The 14887-nt window shown below is 38.7% G+C and overlaps 1 protein-coding gene across 1 annotated transcript in view; it reads left to right on the top strand.

The window, feature by feature from the left end:
• LOC114462269 (junction plakoglobin-like) overlaps positions 1–14887 on the top strand; it is a 31869-nt gene that overhangs the window by 14554 nt on the left and 2428 nt on the right. The window contains exons 2-14 of the mRNA XM_028444981.1: positions 2821–2870; positions 3460–3615; positions 4561–4811; positions 5736–5974; positions 6650–6851; positions 7399–7543; positions 7722–7825; positions 8598–8936; positions 10315–10467; positions 10543–10662; positions 12074–12224; positions 13586–13707; positions 14578–14617. Coding sequence (XP_028300782.1) covers positions 2864–2870; positions 3460–3615; positions 4561–4811; positions 5736–5974; positions 6650–6851; positions 7399–7543; positions 7722–7825; positions 8598–8936; positions 10315–10467; positions 10543–10662; positions 12074–12224; positions 13586–13707; positions 14578–14617 — 2029 coding nt within the window. The 5' untranslated portion in view covers positions 2821–2863. The remainder of the gene's footprint in view (positions 1–2820; positions 2871–3459; positions 3616–4560; positions 4812–5735; positions 5975–6649; positions 6852–7398; positions 7544–7721; positions 7826–8597; positions 8937–10314; positions 10468–10542; positions 10663–12073; positions 12225–13585; positions 13708–14577; positions 14618–14887) is intronic.

The raw sequence follows: 14887 nt of genomic DNA, 5'->3' as shown, positions 1-14887 counted from the left end.
GCAATGCCATTGGTTGTATGTCACAGGCTGTGACTCTGAATGCAGGTTTCTTTGTGCCCAAGGGATTTAGGTGGGGAAATAAATTCAAACTGTGCCAATGAGGGGAAAAAAAACATCTTTCAGGGAATGAAAGGTTAGTAGTTTCACTGGCTTGGTGTCATTCAGGAAATTAGTTTAGAAGAAGAAAAGGATAATTTTATGTGGGATTGGATGTTGAAAAGACTTGTAAAAATGTTTTTTTTAATCAAAAATACAATTCATTGGAAAAAGCCATGTTCAGCCAAATGTGACGACATGTTGTTGATTCCTGTGCAGTTTTTATAATAATAATAATACATTCAATTTAAAAAAAAAAAAAAAGCCTTTCAGGTCACCCAAGAATACTGTACAGAACAAGATAAAAACAGATAAAAATACATTGGTTTTCTTCAATTTTCCTCTTTATTTAGGTTTTTATAGTCCTTTTTCCACATTTTCTCCAATAGTATTTTATTCTTTACCACGGAAAACACAAGGATGTGTTGGAGCTGCTTCCGATGTTTGTGTGAAGCTCGTGTGAGCTTTTGTTGCGTACGTATCATGAGATTATTATCGCTGAGCTTCTATTTATAGTGTATACAGTGTTTATAGAACGAGAAAGATTGTCCCATGACTTCCCAATAAATAAGATATAAGGACATGTCAGTGTTGCCTTTACACGCGTATAACATAGGCTTATGTCGATGATGCTTTAATGGTATTCATTTATACAACTTTAAATGATGCGTACACAGTCGTTCATTCCTCAGGTACAAAGTTAAAATTATTTTGCAAGCTTGTTGTTTTTTGTGCGCTTTAACACAATGTTTTTTTTATTTATTCTAAACTACATCTTAAAATCTTCGGAAAATCCCAAATTATCCCAAATAATTAATTTGTGATCCAATTGATTGACTAATTTAAAATAAATGGTCCGCTAATTAATTGATTGCTGTCAGATTTGACAACAAACATTATTGACAATATAGAGAAAGAAAGTCAGAAAGTTCAAAAAGTTATATTTATGAGATTGATATCCAAAATGTAACATTTGTTTTGCACACAGTGATTTTGTTGTTACATTTATACCAAAGTCTTTTGATGTAGTTTCAGCCATTATTTTCTTTTAAGGTAATGATACCTGTGTCAAATATGCATGTGTACTGCTCGGCCGGGGGGGGGGGTTGCCTGGGCTCGCTGGCCCCCGCTCTTTCTGCTATTCTGGCTGCGTCCGGGGCAGCGCTTGGGTTTACAGTGGCAGTTTCTTGCACATACATCGGTCTACGATGCACTAGCATGCCTTGGACTGTGGGATAAAACTTGTAGTGGGCTTAACTTTAGACACGTTGATCCCAAATACCTGTTTCAGGTATTACCACTCACTCCTTCCCTCTGCCCACAGCCACCACCATTATAGTTAAGCCTCACGCCTACAACTTCACATCTCACTTTACAGTAATCAACTCTTCCCCACCCTTCCATTTCTCTTCCCTGAATGGCTCCTCCCTGCTCTCTTCCCCCTCCACCTCCCCCCCACCCCCTCACCTAGGTGTAACACTGCACTCTCTTTTCATATTCTCCCTTTAATAATGTGTTTCTTACCCTTCCTTAGGGAGGGCTGATGATGGTCACAATTATGCAATAAAATAATGTAATTTATTTAATTGCAATAACAAAAAAATAAAATGCATTCCTGCCTAAAAAAAGATTGAACTTCTTGTAGTGTTGACCTTTGACAGCATGTGCTGACAAGAAAAAAAAAAAAAATGCATGTGTACATACATATTGCATAAAATTGTAAAATAAAATGATTCCCATGTCAGAATCTGTTAGACGTGGACACTTTAATAATCATTACAAATAAAAATTAGACCAAAACAAAGGAGAAAAGACGGAACTTAAATTTTGTGTTTCCCACACTTTGCGTTATCTGCGTTATTCTTTCATTGGGAGCACAATAACTAAACCAACTTATACACACACACACACATTCACACACTTTAACAGCCAAAACCCTGACGAGCAGGTTTGTACGGTCGCTGTGAGCCTCTCCCACGGCTTTATGGGCGGGGCCTCGGGGTGAAAGGTCATTCTGGCTGCTCAGCATTTCTCACTTACAGCTGTCGCTCTGCACTTTTTCCCTCAGAGCCTCTGCCTTGTGTCAATGAGCATTAAGGTCACATTCTTAGTTTGTCCTTATCAGCACACTCTGAACAGCTAATAAGTGTTCTGGAATTATATCATATTCATTAGAAAGAGCAGAGTGTGCAATGCAATGTAGATTTATTCTCATTTTCATAAAGGGGCCAAACACAGACTAGTTTGATCTCAAGTACACCTGAGACTTTAGGTGAAAAAAAAACAATCTTAACATTGTTTTGCCCTATTATAGTTTGCATTTTCACATGTAAATGACAGATACCATTTTCTACAAGATCTTCACTTCTAATATCAATGTTTTGCTTAATTTTTTAGAGGAATTTTGTAAGATTATTTATCAGAAATCGCAGGGTTTTAGAAAAATGTACAGTTTTATTTTTTTTATAATTTGCGCATAAAGATTACTGCAGTAGTGTAATTAAAGGATGGGAACATTGCAATCCCTTGCAAATATTGTGGAGTTTCCTTGAATTTGTGAATTAGGAGATACTGAAATATTTGCTTATTTATTTATTTTGTAATTGACACAATGATTCATTATTTTCTGTCATTTTTACTTTCTCCTGCGGGCTGAATTAAATGCTCTGAATGGCCGTCGGGCCTTGAGTTTGACACATGTTTGTCTTGGTTTGTGTTTTTCAGGTCTTCTCCATTGTTGCTTTAAAAGTGGGCGACAAGGATCACCATGTCCAGTGAGTCACTTATTATTATCTCTTTATCTTTCACAATCCAGACTCTGTACCTTTGTTATATTTACGTTTTATGTGATATTTAACTTTGTTTAAGCACATTCTTCAAACAGTTTACCGAGCAGCTTCATAAATTTTGAGCTTTCCTACTTCCAACTATTGTTTCAGTGCATTTGCATTGAGGTCACTTCCTCAAGCCTGTAAAACATGAACTACAAAAGACAAGCTGGAAAACTAATTGATTCCAAAGGAAAAAAAAGGAAACACCTCAATGGAAAAAAAAAGCTAATTTAATAATTTATTTCAAATTAAATATATCACAGTGATGTAAAAAAAAAAAAAAAAAAAAAATCTAATTGTTTTTGTTTTTTAATGGCATTTAAAAGCGAAAATAGTACATCAATTTTAGTGGTGGTTACAAATGATACCTGAAAACATTTACTTTATTTATGGATCATAAATCCCGAGTCCACTCATTTGGTCAAAGAAAGCGTTTTATTAAAATGACTAAATCCCATTAATCCATTCGTTTAATTTTCAGAGGTTTTAGTGCAGTTTGTATGTAATGGTTTGTGCCTTTTGTGTGCGGCAGTGGCTAATATTGAGAAGGTGAAGGAGTGGCAGGAGACGATGTACGACATTGACTCAGGCATTCAGTCTGCAGCGCCAACAGTCAGAGAAGGGGACGGCGAGTACACCACCAAGCACTACACCATGACCACCACCGTCACCTCCGGCGCTGACCCCGGTGAGTTCAGCCCCACCCCAACCACAATGTGTGTAACATATACAATAATGAAAAAATGATTAGTAACATAATTGATAATGTTGACACATCATAATGTCCATCGTGCCCAATATGGGTCAAAAGGCATCTTCTCACTCATTCAGGCTCTTAAATGATTAAATGATTCTCAAGCAGCAGTATATCACTAGTATCATATACAGAAAGATTAGAATCTTCTGTTTTTATCCATATAAACCATTCTTAAGGTGTTTTCACACTGAATGCGACTAGATTACATTAAAACAATGTAAATGATGCGACCTGAACTTATCTCTCCTTAAGCGATGTGACAGCAAACAGCCAATCATTTTGTCAAACTTGGGAAAGAAAATGGCGACTTTAAAGCAATGCCATGTCTTACTGAATTCATATATATATGGTCTCAAAATCTTCCGGACATTCAAAAATCCAATAAATCCCAGCTTTTAGTACAAAGCAAAACTGCTGTAAAGAAAATAAAATATAATGATCTATTTACAAGAAGAAAGCAGCTCCACCCTGATTTCTTCTTACTTTTTTAGCTCTGTGAGGCTGACCGTGTCATTAAAAATCTTCATTTTTGGATTGATGTTATAAATTAGTGATGAAATCAGGCCGGCGGCCACTTTCTGCTTCATTTTTGCTGCAGTACCATACATGAACTGCTGGGAGCAGTGTCGCTTCACCGTTTACATTGTGAAGAAGAAGAATTGCAACAGAAGAACAACCAAGTCACATGACTCGAGCGCCAAAAATAACTTGTACACAGTCACTGTGTTTTATGGCACTTAAAATATTTCTGTATTATGTACATTATATTAAGAATTGTCTTTTTTCCAATTTAATTTGGGAAAACTGTAATTATAACTCCGCTTAAGGACATTGCTAACTGTTCAACATCATCATCGCTGCATTGCATCCAATTAGACATGGAGACCTACGCCTTGACCAGGAAGCAGCGCGTGCAGGCGGCGCTGTTCCCAGAGACGCTGGAGGAGGGCGCCACCATCCTGTCCACTCAAACGGACCCGTCCCAAATGACCAACGTCCAGCGACTGGCCGAGCCTTCGCAGATGCTCAAGATGGCCATCATCCACCTCATCAACTACCAGGACGACGCTGAGCTGGCTACACGCGCCGTGCCCGAGCTCACCAAACTGCTCAATGATGAAGACCAGGTGAGGATCTCCCTATCAGAACCATTCATCTGATTTTGTTTTGTTTTCCTTTTTTTTTTACCTTGTCTAAACATGCTGTCGAAGGTCAACGCTGTACGTAGTGCAATGTTTTTGTGACGGCAGTGCATGTTTTATTATTGCAATTAAAAACTTTTTTTTATTGCATAATTGTCACTAGCCCTCCCTAAGGAAGGGTAAGAAATACTTTATTAAATGGAGAATATAAAAAGAGAAGGCAATGTTACACCTTGCTGAGGGGGAAAGGAACAGGGAAGAGGGAGTCAGGGTAGGACAATGTATGAGATGTGTAATAGTAGACTAATTTAAGATGAGAGGTGATGGATAAACTTTAACTTCCCCTAATTATTCACTTTTTTTTAACTTGGTGCTACAGCTCTGTTTGTTTTCTGATGATATATGGGTCACGCCTAAATATTCTGTCCAACTGCATTTCTTTTGATTAAAAACAGGTTTAAATGCATAAAAAGATACCAAATATGTACTTAGTTAGTACTGTATATTTGATTTTTTTTTTTTTTTTTTTTAAAGTTACTTACTAAATTACTTCTGTAATTTATTCTGTTATTCAAACTGTAAAAATATCACGTGGTACGACTGTCTGACCATGAAGCTTTAAAATTACTGTCTATTAAAATATATATATGTATATATATATATATATATTCTGCCCTATTTTAATTATATTTTAGTCCTGTATAAGATTTCAAAATATTTCTATATTTATTTCCATCATTATATTCATGCAAACTATGCCAGATGATGCCCATTTTATGAAATATCATGCGGTGAAATCCCTATACATTGACCTATTTAACAAGTTTCATCTTCATCCAAAACCTTTACTGTGGTAGCTTAGTTAGCGCATGCTTGGAGTCTACTGGTCTAAACTTCCTCTTCTATCAGACGGTCGTCTGCAAAGCTGCACAGATCGTCAACCAGCTGACGCGAAAGGAGGCGGCTCGCCGCGCTCTGATGCAGTCACCACAGATGGTGGCGGCGGTGGTGCGTGCCATGCAGAACACGAGTGACATGGAAACGGCGAAGGCCACGGCCAGCATTCTCCACAACCTGTCCCATCAGAGGGAAGGCCTGCTCTCCATCTTCAAGTCTGGAGGAATCCCTGCGCTTGTTCGCATGCTCAGGTATGAACGAAAGACAAACATTTGGAACATGACTGGATATCTTGTATTTATTGTATTGGGAGAAAACAACAAAGTCTGTCAATGATGTATATCATTGGTAGTTTTCATAAGTGACAAAATAACTCAGGTTCTTACTCTTGTTCTCCATTAGTGTGCAGTGCATGGATTTTCCAGTGTGTTTCAGCGGGATACTAGGGATGGACAATATTGGCTTTTTGGCCGATATCTGATCTGACAATAGTTTATAAATAATTTGGCCAAAACCAATTCTAATGTTTCCCCCACACACACACACACTCATAGCAGAGATCATCTAGTGTCATAACATCTGGAATTATTCTCATACTCTATCATGTTGGCCTGCTGTCAAATGCAGACATAAGATGAAGCTGAAAATGATGTAACCATAGTGCAAAATAAGAAAAATACTTTTACTTTCTGTAAAACATGTATTTACTCATGAGTATTGTTTTTAAACAAAACAAAGATCCTTTCAGCCTATCCTACGTAAAACAGATACTTACTTACAGCAATTTCAAACTTTTGTCCTTTCTTTTTATAGTAAATGATGTTCGATTCATTGATCTATGAGGCCCTATACTACGCGGGGGGAGGGGAATCAAACTGAAAAGAATAAGAGTGAAGTTTTTGTTTTGTTTTTTAATTTCTGTTTAGCTCTCCCATGGAGTCCGTGCTTTTCTACGCCATCACAACACTGCACAACCTGCTGCTGCACCAGGAGGGAGCTAAGATGGCCGTGCGTCTGGCAGACGGTTTGCAGAGAATGGTTCCTCTGCTGAAGAAGAGCAACCCAAAGTTTCTGGCCATCACCACAGACTGCCTGCAACTGTTGTCGTATGGCAACCAGGAGAGCAAGGTGTGTGTGTATGTGTGTGTGTGTGTGTGTGTGTGTGTGCGCACGTGTATGCGCGCCCTCCAGAGGGGAAGTTTTGCATTGTGAGCTTGTTCAAGTTCTTCTGCTTGTGTGTGCATGAGTTTCACTCGGTTTTGGGTGTGTCATGTGAACAGAGCTGTTCAGGTGCTACATGGTGAGGGCATGGGTGTGGTTGTTTACTGAGAATATTGAGGAAAAAAAAAAACCTATGTTCATGTACTTGGACGGTTATGTCATCAAATGTTTTTTGTTTTTTTTTTCTAGTCAAAGGAACTAAAGAATAATTCTCTTCTTGCCCCTGCCTATAAATATATATATGCATATATTATTTTATCTCCTTCATTGCACTATTTTTGGGTGTGTTTTGGGTATTCTGTGTTGCCTTCTGTTTTTCTTTTTTTTCCTCTTTGCACTTTATCTGAGCTGCAATGACAGTAAATTTTCTCACTGCGGGATCAATAAAGTCACTCTATTCTATAATAATTTTTTTTCTTTGCATTTTAATGACTTCACTTTTTCATAACACCAGTTGATCATCCTGGCCAACGGCGGCCCTGAAGCTCTGGTCCACATCATGAGAAACAACAACTACGAGAAGCTGCTGTGGACCACCAGCCGGGTGCTTAAAGTCCTCTCTGTGTGTCCCAGCAACAAACCTGCCATTGTGGAGGCTGGTATGTGATCTGTGATTTCTGTTAAAGCACACACACATACACGCGCACGCACCTGTGTGCAATAGACAGTCACGCAGGTGTGGCAGCTTTCTGTGGTGGATTGTCATCTTGTGAACTGCAGCTTGATTTATGAGATGTTGCTGAGTGCTGGTGGTGATTACTGCTCTGTTTCCTGCAGGTGGGATGCAGGCCCTGGGAATGCACCTCTCAGGCAGCAGTCAGCGCCTGCAGCAGAACTGCATGTGGACACTCAGGAATTTGTCCGACGCTGCAACTAAGCAGGTAACTCTTTTTGTTTTTGTCTGTATTTCTATCCTGTCCCTCAGCGTTGGACGCAACAAATTCATCCTTAAAGCAGTAGTGGACTGGACTGCATACAGGGCATCGTTGTGGTGGGCCGGGCCGGTCCGCTACGTTTATTTTTTTTTGACGAGCGAGTGGAAGCAGACATGGTAACAGGTGGCCAAAAATGGTCTAAAAGTAGCAAAAACGTGGCAAGAAAAGAGTGTAAAGTGACTAAAATTGGCCAAAAGCAGTCATGAGTGGCCAAAAATGGGCAAATAAAGAGGAACCAGGTGGCATGTAATGGCAAAGAGTATAGCTTTAATTAGCAAAATGTGGCAAACAGTAGTGAAAAAGGGCAAAAATGAGGAACAAAAGAGATAGAAATGTAGGCAAAAAGGAAAAAGTAGTAGTATTTATTGGGCAAAAGTTAGCTCATTGGGATGAAAAGTGGCCAAAATAATAAGTGTTAAAAAGAACTTGCAAAAAATGGACAAAAAAGGGGTATTTATTGGCAAAAAATAGCCAAAGTCTAAAAAAAGTGTCAAAACTTTTTAAAAAGGGGCAAAAATGGGACAAAGGAAAAGTTTCTCCCTTTTATTGTTTTCTGGAGGAATAATAATTAAAATTAAGACATAAAAAGCCACATGTTGAGCATCACTGCCATGGTGTCCTCTGATAATGTAGCGGGCTGGTCTGGACAGAAAATGCTAGGGCGGATTTTTTATCCCAGACCACCCCTTCCTTAAAGTGTTTGTCTGTCATTTTTTAGGAGGGCATGGACGGCCTGCTGCAGATACTTGTGGGTTTGCTGAGCTCCGATGACGTCAACATGCTCACCTGTGCTACAGGCATCCTTTCTAACCTCACATGTAACAACGCCCACAACAAGTCCCTGGTCACCCAAAACAACGGCGTGGAGGCACTGATCCACGCCATACTGAGAGCAGGGGAGAAAGCAGACGTGACAGAACCTGCAGTGTGTGCACTTCGCCACCTGACATCTCGCCACCAGCAGGCTGAGGTGGCTCAGAACGCAGTGAGGAGACATTATGGCATCCCTGCCATTGTCAAACTGCTCAACCAACCCTACTACTGGCCTGTCATCAAGGTAAAAATACATAGTGCACATAAATTTCCTCTTTGACAGATATTGGTAGTTACTGGATCAATGATTAATGACGATTTCTTTAAATAAATCACAAAAAAATCCTGATCATGGCACCATGATTATTCAAACTTCAAAGGCTTGGAAGAAACTCCTGTCCCTGTTAATGACGATTTTTTAAATAAATCGCAATAAAATGCGTAATCCAGATCTGATTTTGATGAATCTTAGAAGGGTAATTGAGGAACCAACCCGACATAACTGAGTCCGATCGGTCAGTTACAAACTGAGATACGATATACATTTTTAGAATTTTATCAATGATGAGAGATGAGGATTTTTTTTTTTTTTCAAGCTAATCCACAATCGCTATATTGATTTTGAACACCTCCAAAATTTAATTGAATCTTCCATGGCGTTAGGTCTGTCTTTGGTTAAAGCTTTGTCAAAATCCATTCAGTACTTTGACGTAGTCCTGCTAACAAGCAAACTTAAAAATCAATAAACATCAGTAGTAAAAGCACATCTCAGTTTTTGACCATTTCGTTTTTAAATAGAAAATGAACAATATTTGGTTTCCTAACCATTTAGATTGAGCATTCAGTTTGATTCAGTTGTGCTGTTTTTTACATCCGTCAGTGTTCGAGCTCACACTCACTTATTTTACAGGAAAAATTACCAAACCTCACACTCTACATCAGGATGAATGAAATCAGAAAGGTTTATTATTTTACATGTGCTGGGTAAACTAACCCAGTCCACTCTGACACTATGTCATTGGCTTGGTCTCGTCATTTATTACAACCAGCGCTGACCTCTGGTTCAAGTCTGTTTTTTTTTTTATTGTCCTATATGTGTTAATTGGACATTTAAATTTAACATTTAGAAATAAAGGTCACGCTTTCTGCGTCATTATCACCAACCAAACAATGGTCGATCAATCCATTTTATATCGCCTTAATGAGATGCATGTTTGGGTTATGGGTGAATTATTAGTTTGGCACAAGTTATGGTAACTTTGATTAAAATGAAGCAGGAAGACAAAAACAATATTTTTTAAAGCTGTGACATTAAACCCAACGTTAGGTTGAAGGAAATTATTTATTTTAAACCACAATTTGGTTTGAATATCAATGTAAAGTGTATTTCACTTGATGTTGGACTGTTGGTTCGAAAAAAGATCTTTTATGACTAAAGTTTTCAAAGAACTTTTCATTCCTTTGAAGTCGTGTGTGACAGAAAAAGCTCAAGAGCAAACTAATAAGTGCTTTTCTATGGAGAGGGTCTTAAACAGCAGGTGTCATTAGAAGAAAGTAGCTACAGGAATGTTGTCCACTGAAGACGTCCAAGTTAATCTGACCACTTTTTCCCCATCCCTAAGGCGGTGGTTGGTCTGATCCGTAACCTGGCTCTGTGCCCGGAGAACCAGGCCCCTCTGAGGGACGCCGGGGCCCCCCCACGTCTGACCAACCTTCTGCTCAAAGCCCACCAGGATGCACAGAAACACGGCTCCTCTAACCAGCAGACATACCAGGTACGGGTTGATCCCAGCTGCTCACTGGTCACTTTGTTCACCGTTGGGAAGTAATCCAGTGGTTTTTGCTCTAAGGATGGAGTGAGGATGGAGGAGATCGTGGAGGGCTGCACAGGAGCTCTGCACATCCTAGCCAGAGATCCCGTCAACAGAGCAGAGATCGCCAACTTACAGACGATCCCTCTCTTTGTCCAGGTGACCAACGGCAGACGCTCGTCACGGTTACATAATGTTTTTTTTAATTAGGAATTAACTATTATGAATTAAATTATTCAGAATGTAATTGTTCTGCTTTGTGTTTACATAGAAATAGTAATCACAAATTGAGGTTTACATGAAAAACAGGTTTATTTGGCATTATTCAATTCCGCTTTAGGTCTGGGGGTTGGGAAGGGTTCTGATTGGACAGGGGGTGAATGTGACGTATTCGTGTGAATAACACATAAACCTTTTCTTTTCGGCTACAACATAGAAGACCACATGAGAACTATTTTCAGTTTTATTTTGTGTAGATTTTTTTTATTTAATATCTTTATTATTTTTCAATTTAAAGACAAAAAGCAAGAAACATTTACATCAATTACCAGCTTTTAAACAGTACAGGCAAGAAAAAGCAAAAATTATAACCCACCCACATAATGCAAAAATAAGCAAGCGTGTATCACAAAAGCATAATGTGGGAGGAGAAAGGAAACAACAAAACGAAAAACATGAAAACACATGAATAAGAATAAATGTTATTACAATAACGAGAATATTAAAAAAAAATTACAAATAAAATGGCTACATAACCAAGACTTCAGCCAGTAAGGAGTAACAGCTTTTCCGCTTGATCAAGGGTCGAAAATAGGTTGAGAACGAGCCTCTTTAGTAATATCTGTCCAAGTAAGACCAAGTCGAAAGTCGGTGCTTTCGGTAGTCCAACATAATTGAGTGTAGTGTTGATGCAGCAGCTCGACAATAACACACTGTTTCACTTTGGTCCACTAAGGAGGAGAAAGGAGGCAGAAGGCCGTACTATGCCCCTGATGAAGCCTGTTTTCCTGTTTTCCGATGTCCGTGTGTAATAACACCGTGTGAATGTCCGTAATGCTATGCTTCCGTCCATCCACTCTTTTTATTATATCCCTGTCTTCTAATGCTCTTATTAAATTAATTGTCTCCTCTCCAGTCCTGTCAGCCATCCTGGATTTTGTCATCACTAGCACGTCATCGCAACAGGACGATCATGTGCAGAACGACCGAAATTAAATGTTCGAGATCAAGAAATGATTTCATTCGGAATTAAAATCAGAATAAACCAGCGACTTAATTTGGATTTTCAGTTTAATTTAGAAATAAGTGTTTAAGTGTTTACAAGGTCAGTTTAAAGAGGATTAAAGGGTAATTAAAGCTCTCATGTAAACGTGACCAATTGTTGGTTAAGTTGAGGTTTTGTTTATTCAAACAAGGTTTCTCAGGAAATTTTAATCTCCCGACATGTTTCGACGAGCATACCGTTCAAAAAGAAGACAAAATGAATCTCGCCTGAACTATCATGTGGCCAATTGTGTTTGTAACCACTTCATTCTTAACTCGTTTTGTTTGTTTGTCCTCTGACCTGCAGCTGCTCTACTCTCCAGTGGACAATGTGAAGCGTGTGGCTGCAGGCGCCCTGTGTGAGCTGGCACTGGACAAACCATCAGCTGAGATCATTGACAGCGAGGGGGCGTCGGCTCCTCTGATGGAGCTGCTCCATTCCAACAACGAGGGCATCGGTACGACTTCCTGATAGTGTGCAGAGATTACTGTATTTTCCAGGCTATGAGTCACACTTTTTTCATATTTTTGGCTGGTCCTGTGACTTAACTTATATATATCAAAATATATACCTAATTTAACATGTTTTAAAATGTTAATTCTTACTGACTGACAAGAACCAAAGACGTCTACAGCCGTGAGAAGGCGCGCTAAGCTTATGACAACTGTATGCACACAGAAAAAAAATTACAGAAACATTGGCTGTGTTCGAAATTCCATACGTACTATAGACTATTCACTCAATGAGTATATACTGTCTACTATATACTATAAGTATGGTTAGGATAAGGATGATGACCATTCCCACTGAAGTATACTTCCGAGTTTCCCAAGATGCATTTCAAACCTACAACGATACAAACCTGAAGCACACTGAGTCTAAATATCTCTGTTGATTCTCCACCTTTGAAAGTTCTGAAAACCTTTAAAGTGAGAAAGTGACCAAGTAGAAAATCAACACAAAACTCACGGAAACACATTTCATTCCAACATTTTGGAGATTTTCTGAGACCCGTGTATGTGCTACTGACAAAACTTCAAAACAAGAGCCCTATTTACAAAAGGGTTAAAAAAAAATAATGTTAGATGAGAAGAGATGCTTTTATTTTGAAAAAGGAATGTTTGACTTTTAGCTTGAAGCCGGTCCCAAAACGATTTTACGATCCACTCACAATGCATCGTGGGGCGGTTGAGTATGACTAGTGTGCCCACTGTGCATACTTCAGAAATGTCCCGATATAGTATACATCCGGGTATTTCTTGCATACTCCATCTTTCCATACTATAGTAGTACATTAGAATGCGATTTCGAACACAGCCATTGAGTCAAAGACAACCAAGAAAGACTGAAATAAAATCCTTTTCTACAGATTACAAACTGCTGGTAGTAAAATATGCAGCCGAGGAGCCGGAAGAAAGTTTAAACTAAGAGTCTTTCCAGATGAAATGTCTCTTCTTGGTCTTGGATTCTCTAAAATAAGATTCTAAATAAATGAGAGTTGTAGTCCAGTGTGACTTATACTCCGGAGAATACGGTAGCTTCTTTCAATGTAAAAGTACAGTCAGCACATACTCACCACGAGCCTCACTGTCTACTTTCAAAGCTGTAAAATATATTATGTTCCATATAAAACTGCAGATGCTTGACATGCATGCCTGTAACCCCACTATGCTTTTTATGGCAGTGTGTGAGGCATAAAGGGAAGAAATGAGCTGGTCTTATCTGAACCTTTGAAGTCTGCAACTCCTCTGAGACTTCAGTAAATCTTCTGTTCCACATTCCTAAAGTTGCTGCTTCATCCCTTTCTCTTTTTTCCAGCTACTTATGCTGCAGCTGTGCTCTTCCGCATTTCTGAGGATAAAAACTCTGACTACAAGAAGCGAGTGTCCGTGGAGTTGACACACTCGCTGTTCAAGCATGACCCTGCTGCCTGGGAAATGGTGAGCCTGTTGCTCCTCTCTCTGCACATACACTATGTCCTTTCCTATAAGTCAACATTATGGCTTTTATTCAATTCATATGCCTTTGAATCTATTCATTACTTCACCAAATTTAAATCCCATGCCTTATTAGTGCCTCAAATGCATATTTTAAATATCAATATTACCATTGTATATCATTAATGGGCAGCTTTTATCACAGCGTGGGCTACAGAAATGTTGATTGTCTGTTCCAATGGCCACATTGTAGACATTCATGTCATCATTTAAAATAGTGAACGATCTGAGCATTCATTTCTACCCGAAAGAGCAAAGGTGTTTTTGGAGACCTTTTCTGTTTTTTTGTTGTATGTGTATTTTACAGTGATTTTGTTGGCATTTTGTGTCATTTTTTTCTGTTTTAGTAGTTCATTTGTGCGTCTTTTATCATTTTGTGTATTGTTAACTTGTGTACTTTTGTTGACATGTTGTGCATTGTGCTGTGACTTTCTTTTTTTTTTTTGTGATTTTGGAGTTATTTTGTGTGTTTTTTAGACTTCATATTCCTTCCCACTTCTTGAATTACAATTTTTGAGAGATTAGTTTTGGGGTCTGCAAAAAATTAGACCTAAGGCCTTATGTCTGTCGCAGCTCACTACTTCATCAGTCCAGTATCTCATCTTTTAGGTTAAAAGCAAATAGATGAGAAATCAAAGACACATTATTATTGGATGAGATAATTAATTTCTTATCTTTAATCTAGAGAAGTATTAAACATGTTGCAAAAACGAAATCCCATTCTTATCATCACTGCTCCACATCTAATAATCAGCTAAAATATTAGTGTTTAAATGCTTTTTTGACCTTTGTCCTGTTGCTTCCTCCCTGCAGGCCCACAACAGTGTCCCCATGGATGGTCCTTACCCTGATGGTGAGTATCTGTGTGTGAACTGTGCATGTACAGCACATTCCTGGATGAGTCCACCACAGTGCACCCCCAAGCTGTGCCCATTAACTCTTTAACCTCCGTGTAACACAAAAAGCTATTTTAGATGATACAGACACCATAAAGAAGGACTCTGATTTAGATTATCTTCTTTAGTTTTCACCACCTTCAATGTGGAACCATTATCATTATTTTATTTTATAATCCTTTGCCCAAATGACCGGGCTTCACCTCTCAACTATTACTGCAGAGTCT

The sequence above is a fragment of the Gouania willdenowi genome, chromosome 1 (genome assembly GCF_900634775.1).
Source record: "Gouania willdenowi chromosome 1, fGouWil2.1, whole genome shotgun sequence".
In the NCBI taxonomy this organism is placed as follows: domain Eukaryota; kingdom Metazoa; phylum Chordata; class Actinopteri; order Blenniiformes; family Gobiesocidae; genus Gouania; species Gouania willdenowi.
This window is presented reverse-complemented; position numbering and strand designations above follow the sequence as displayed.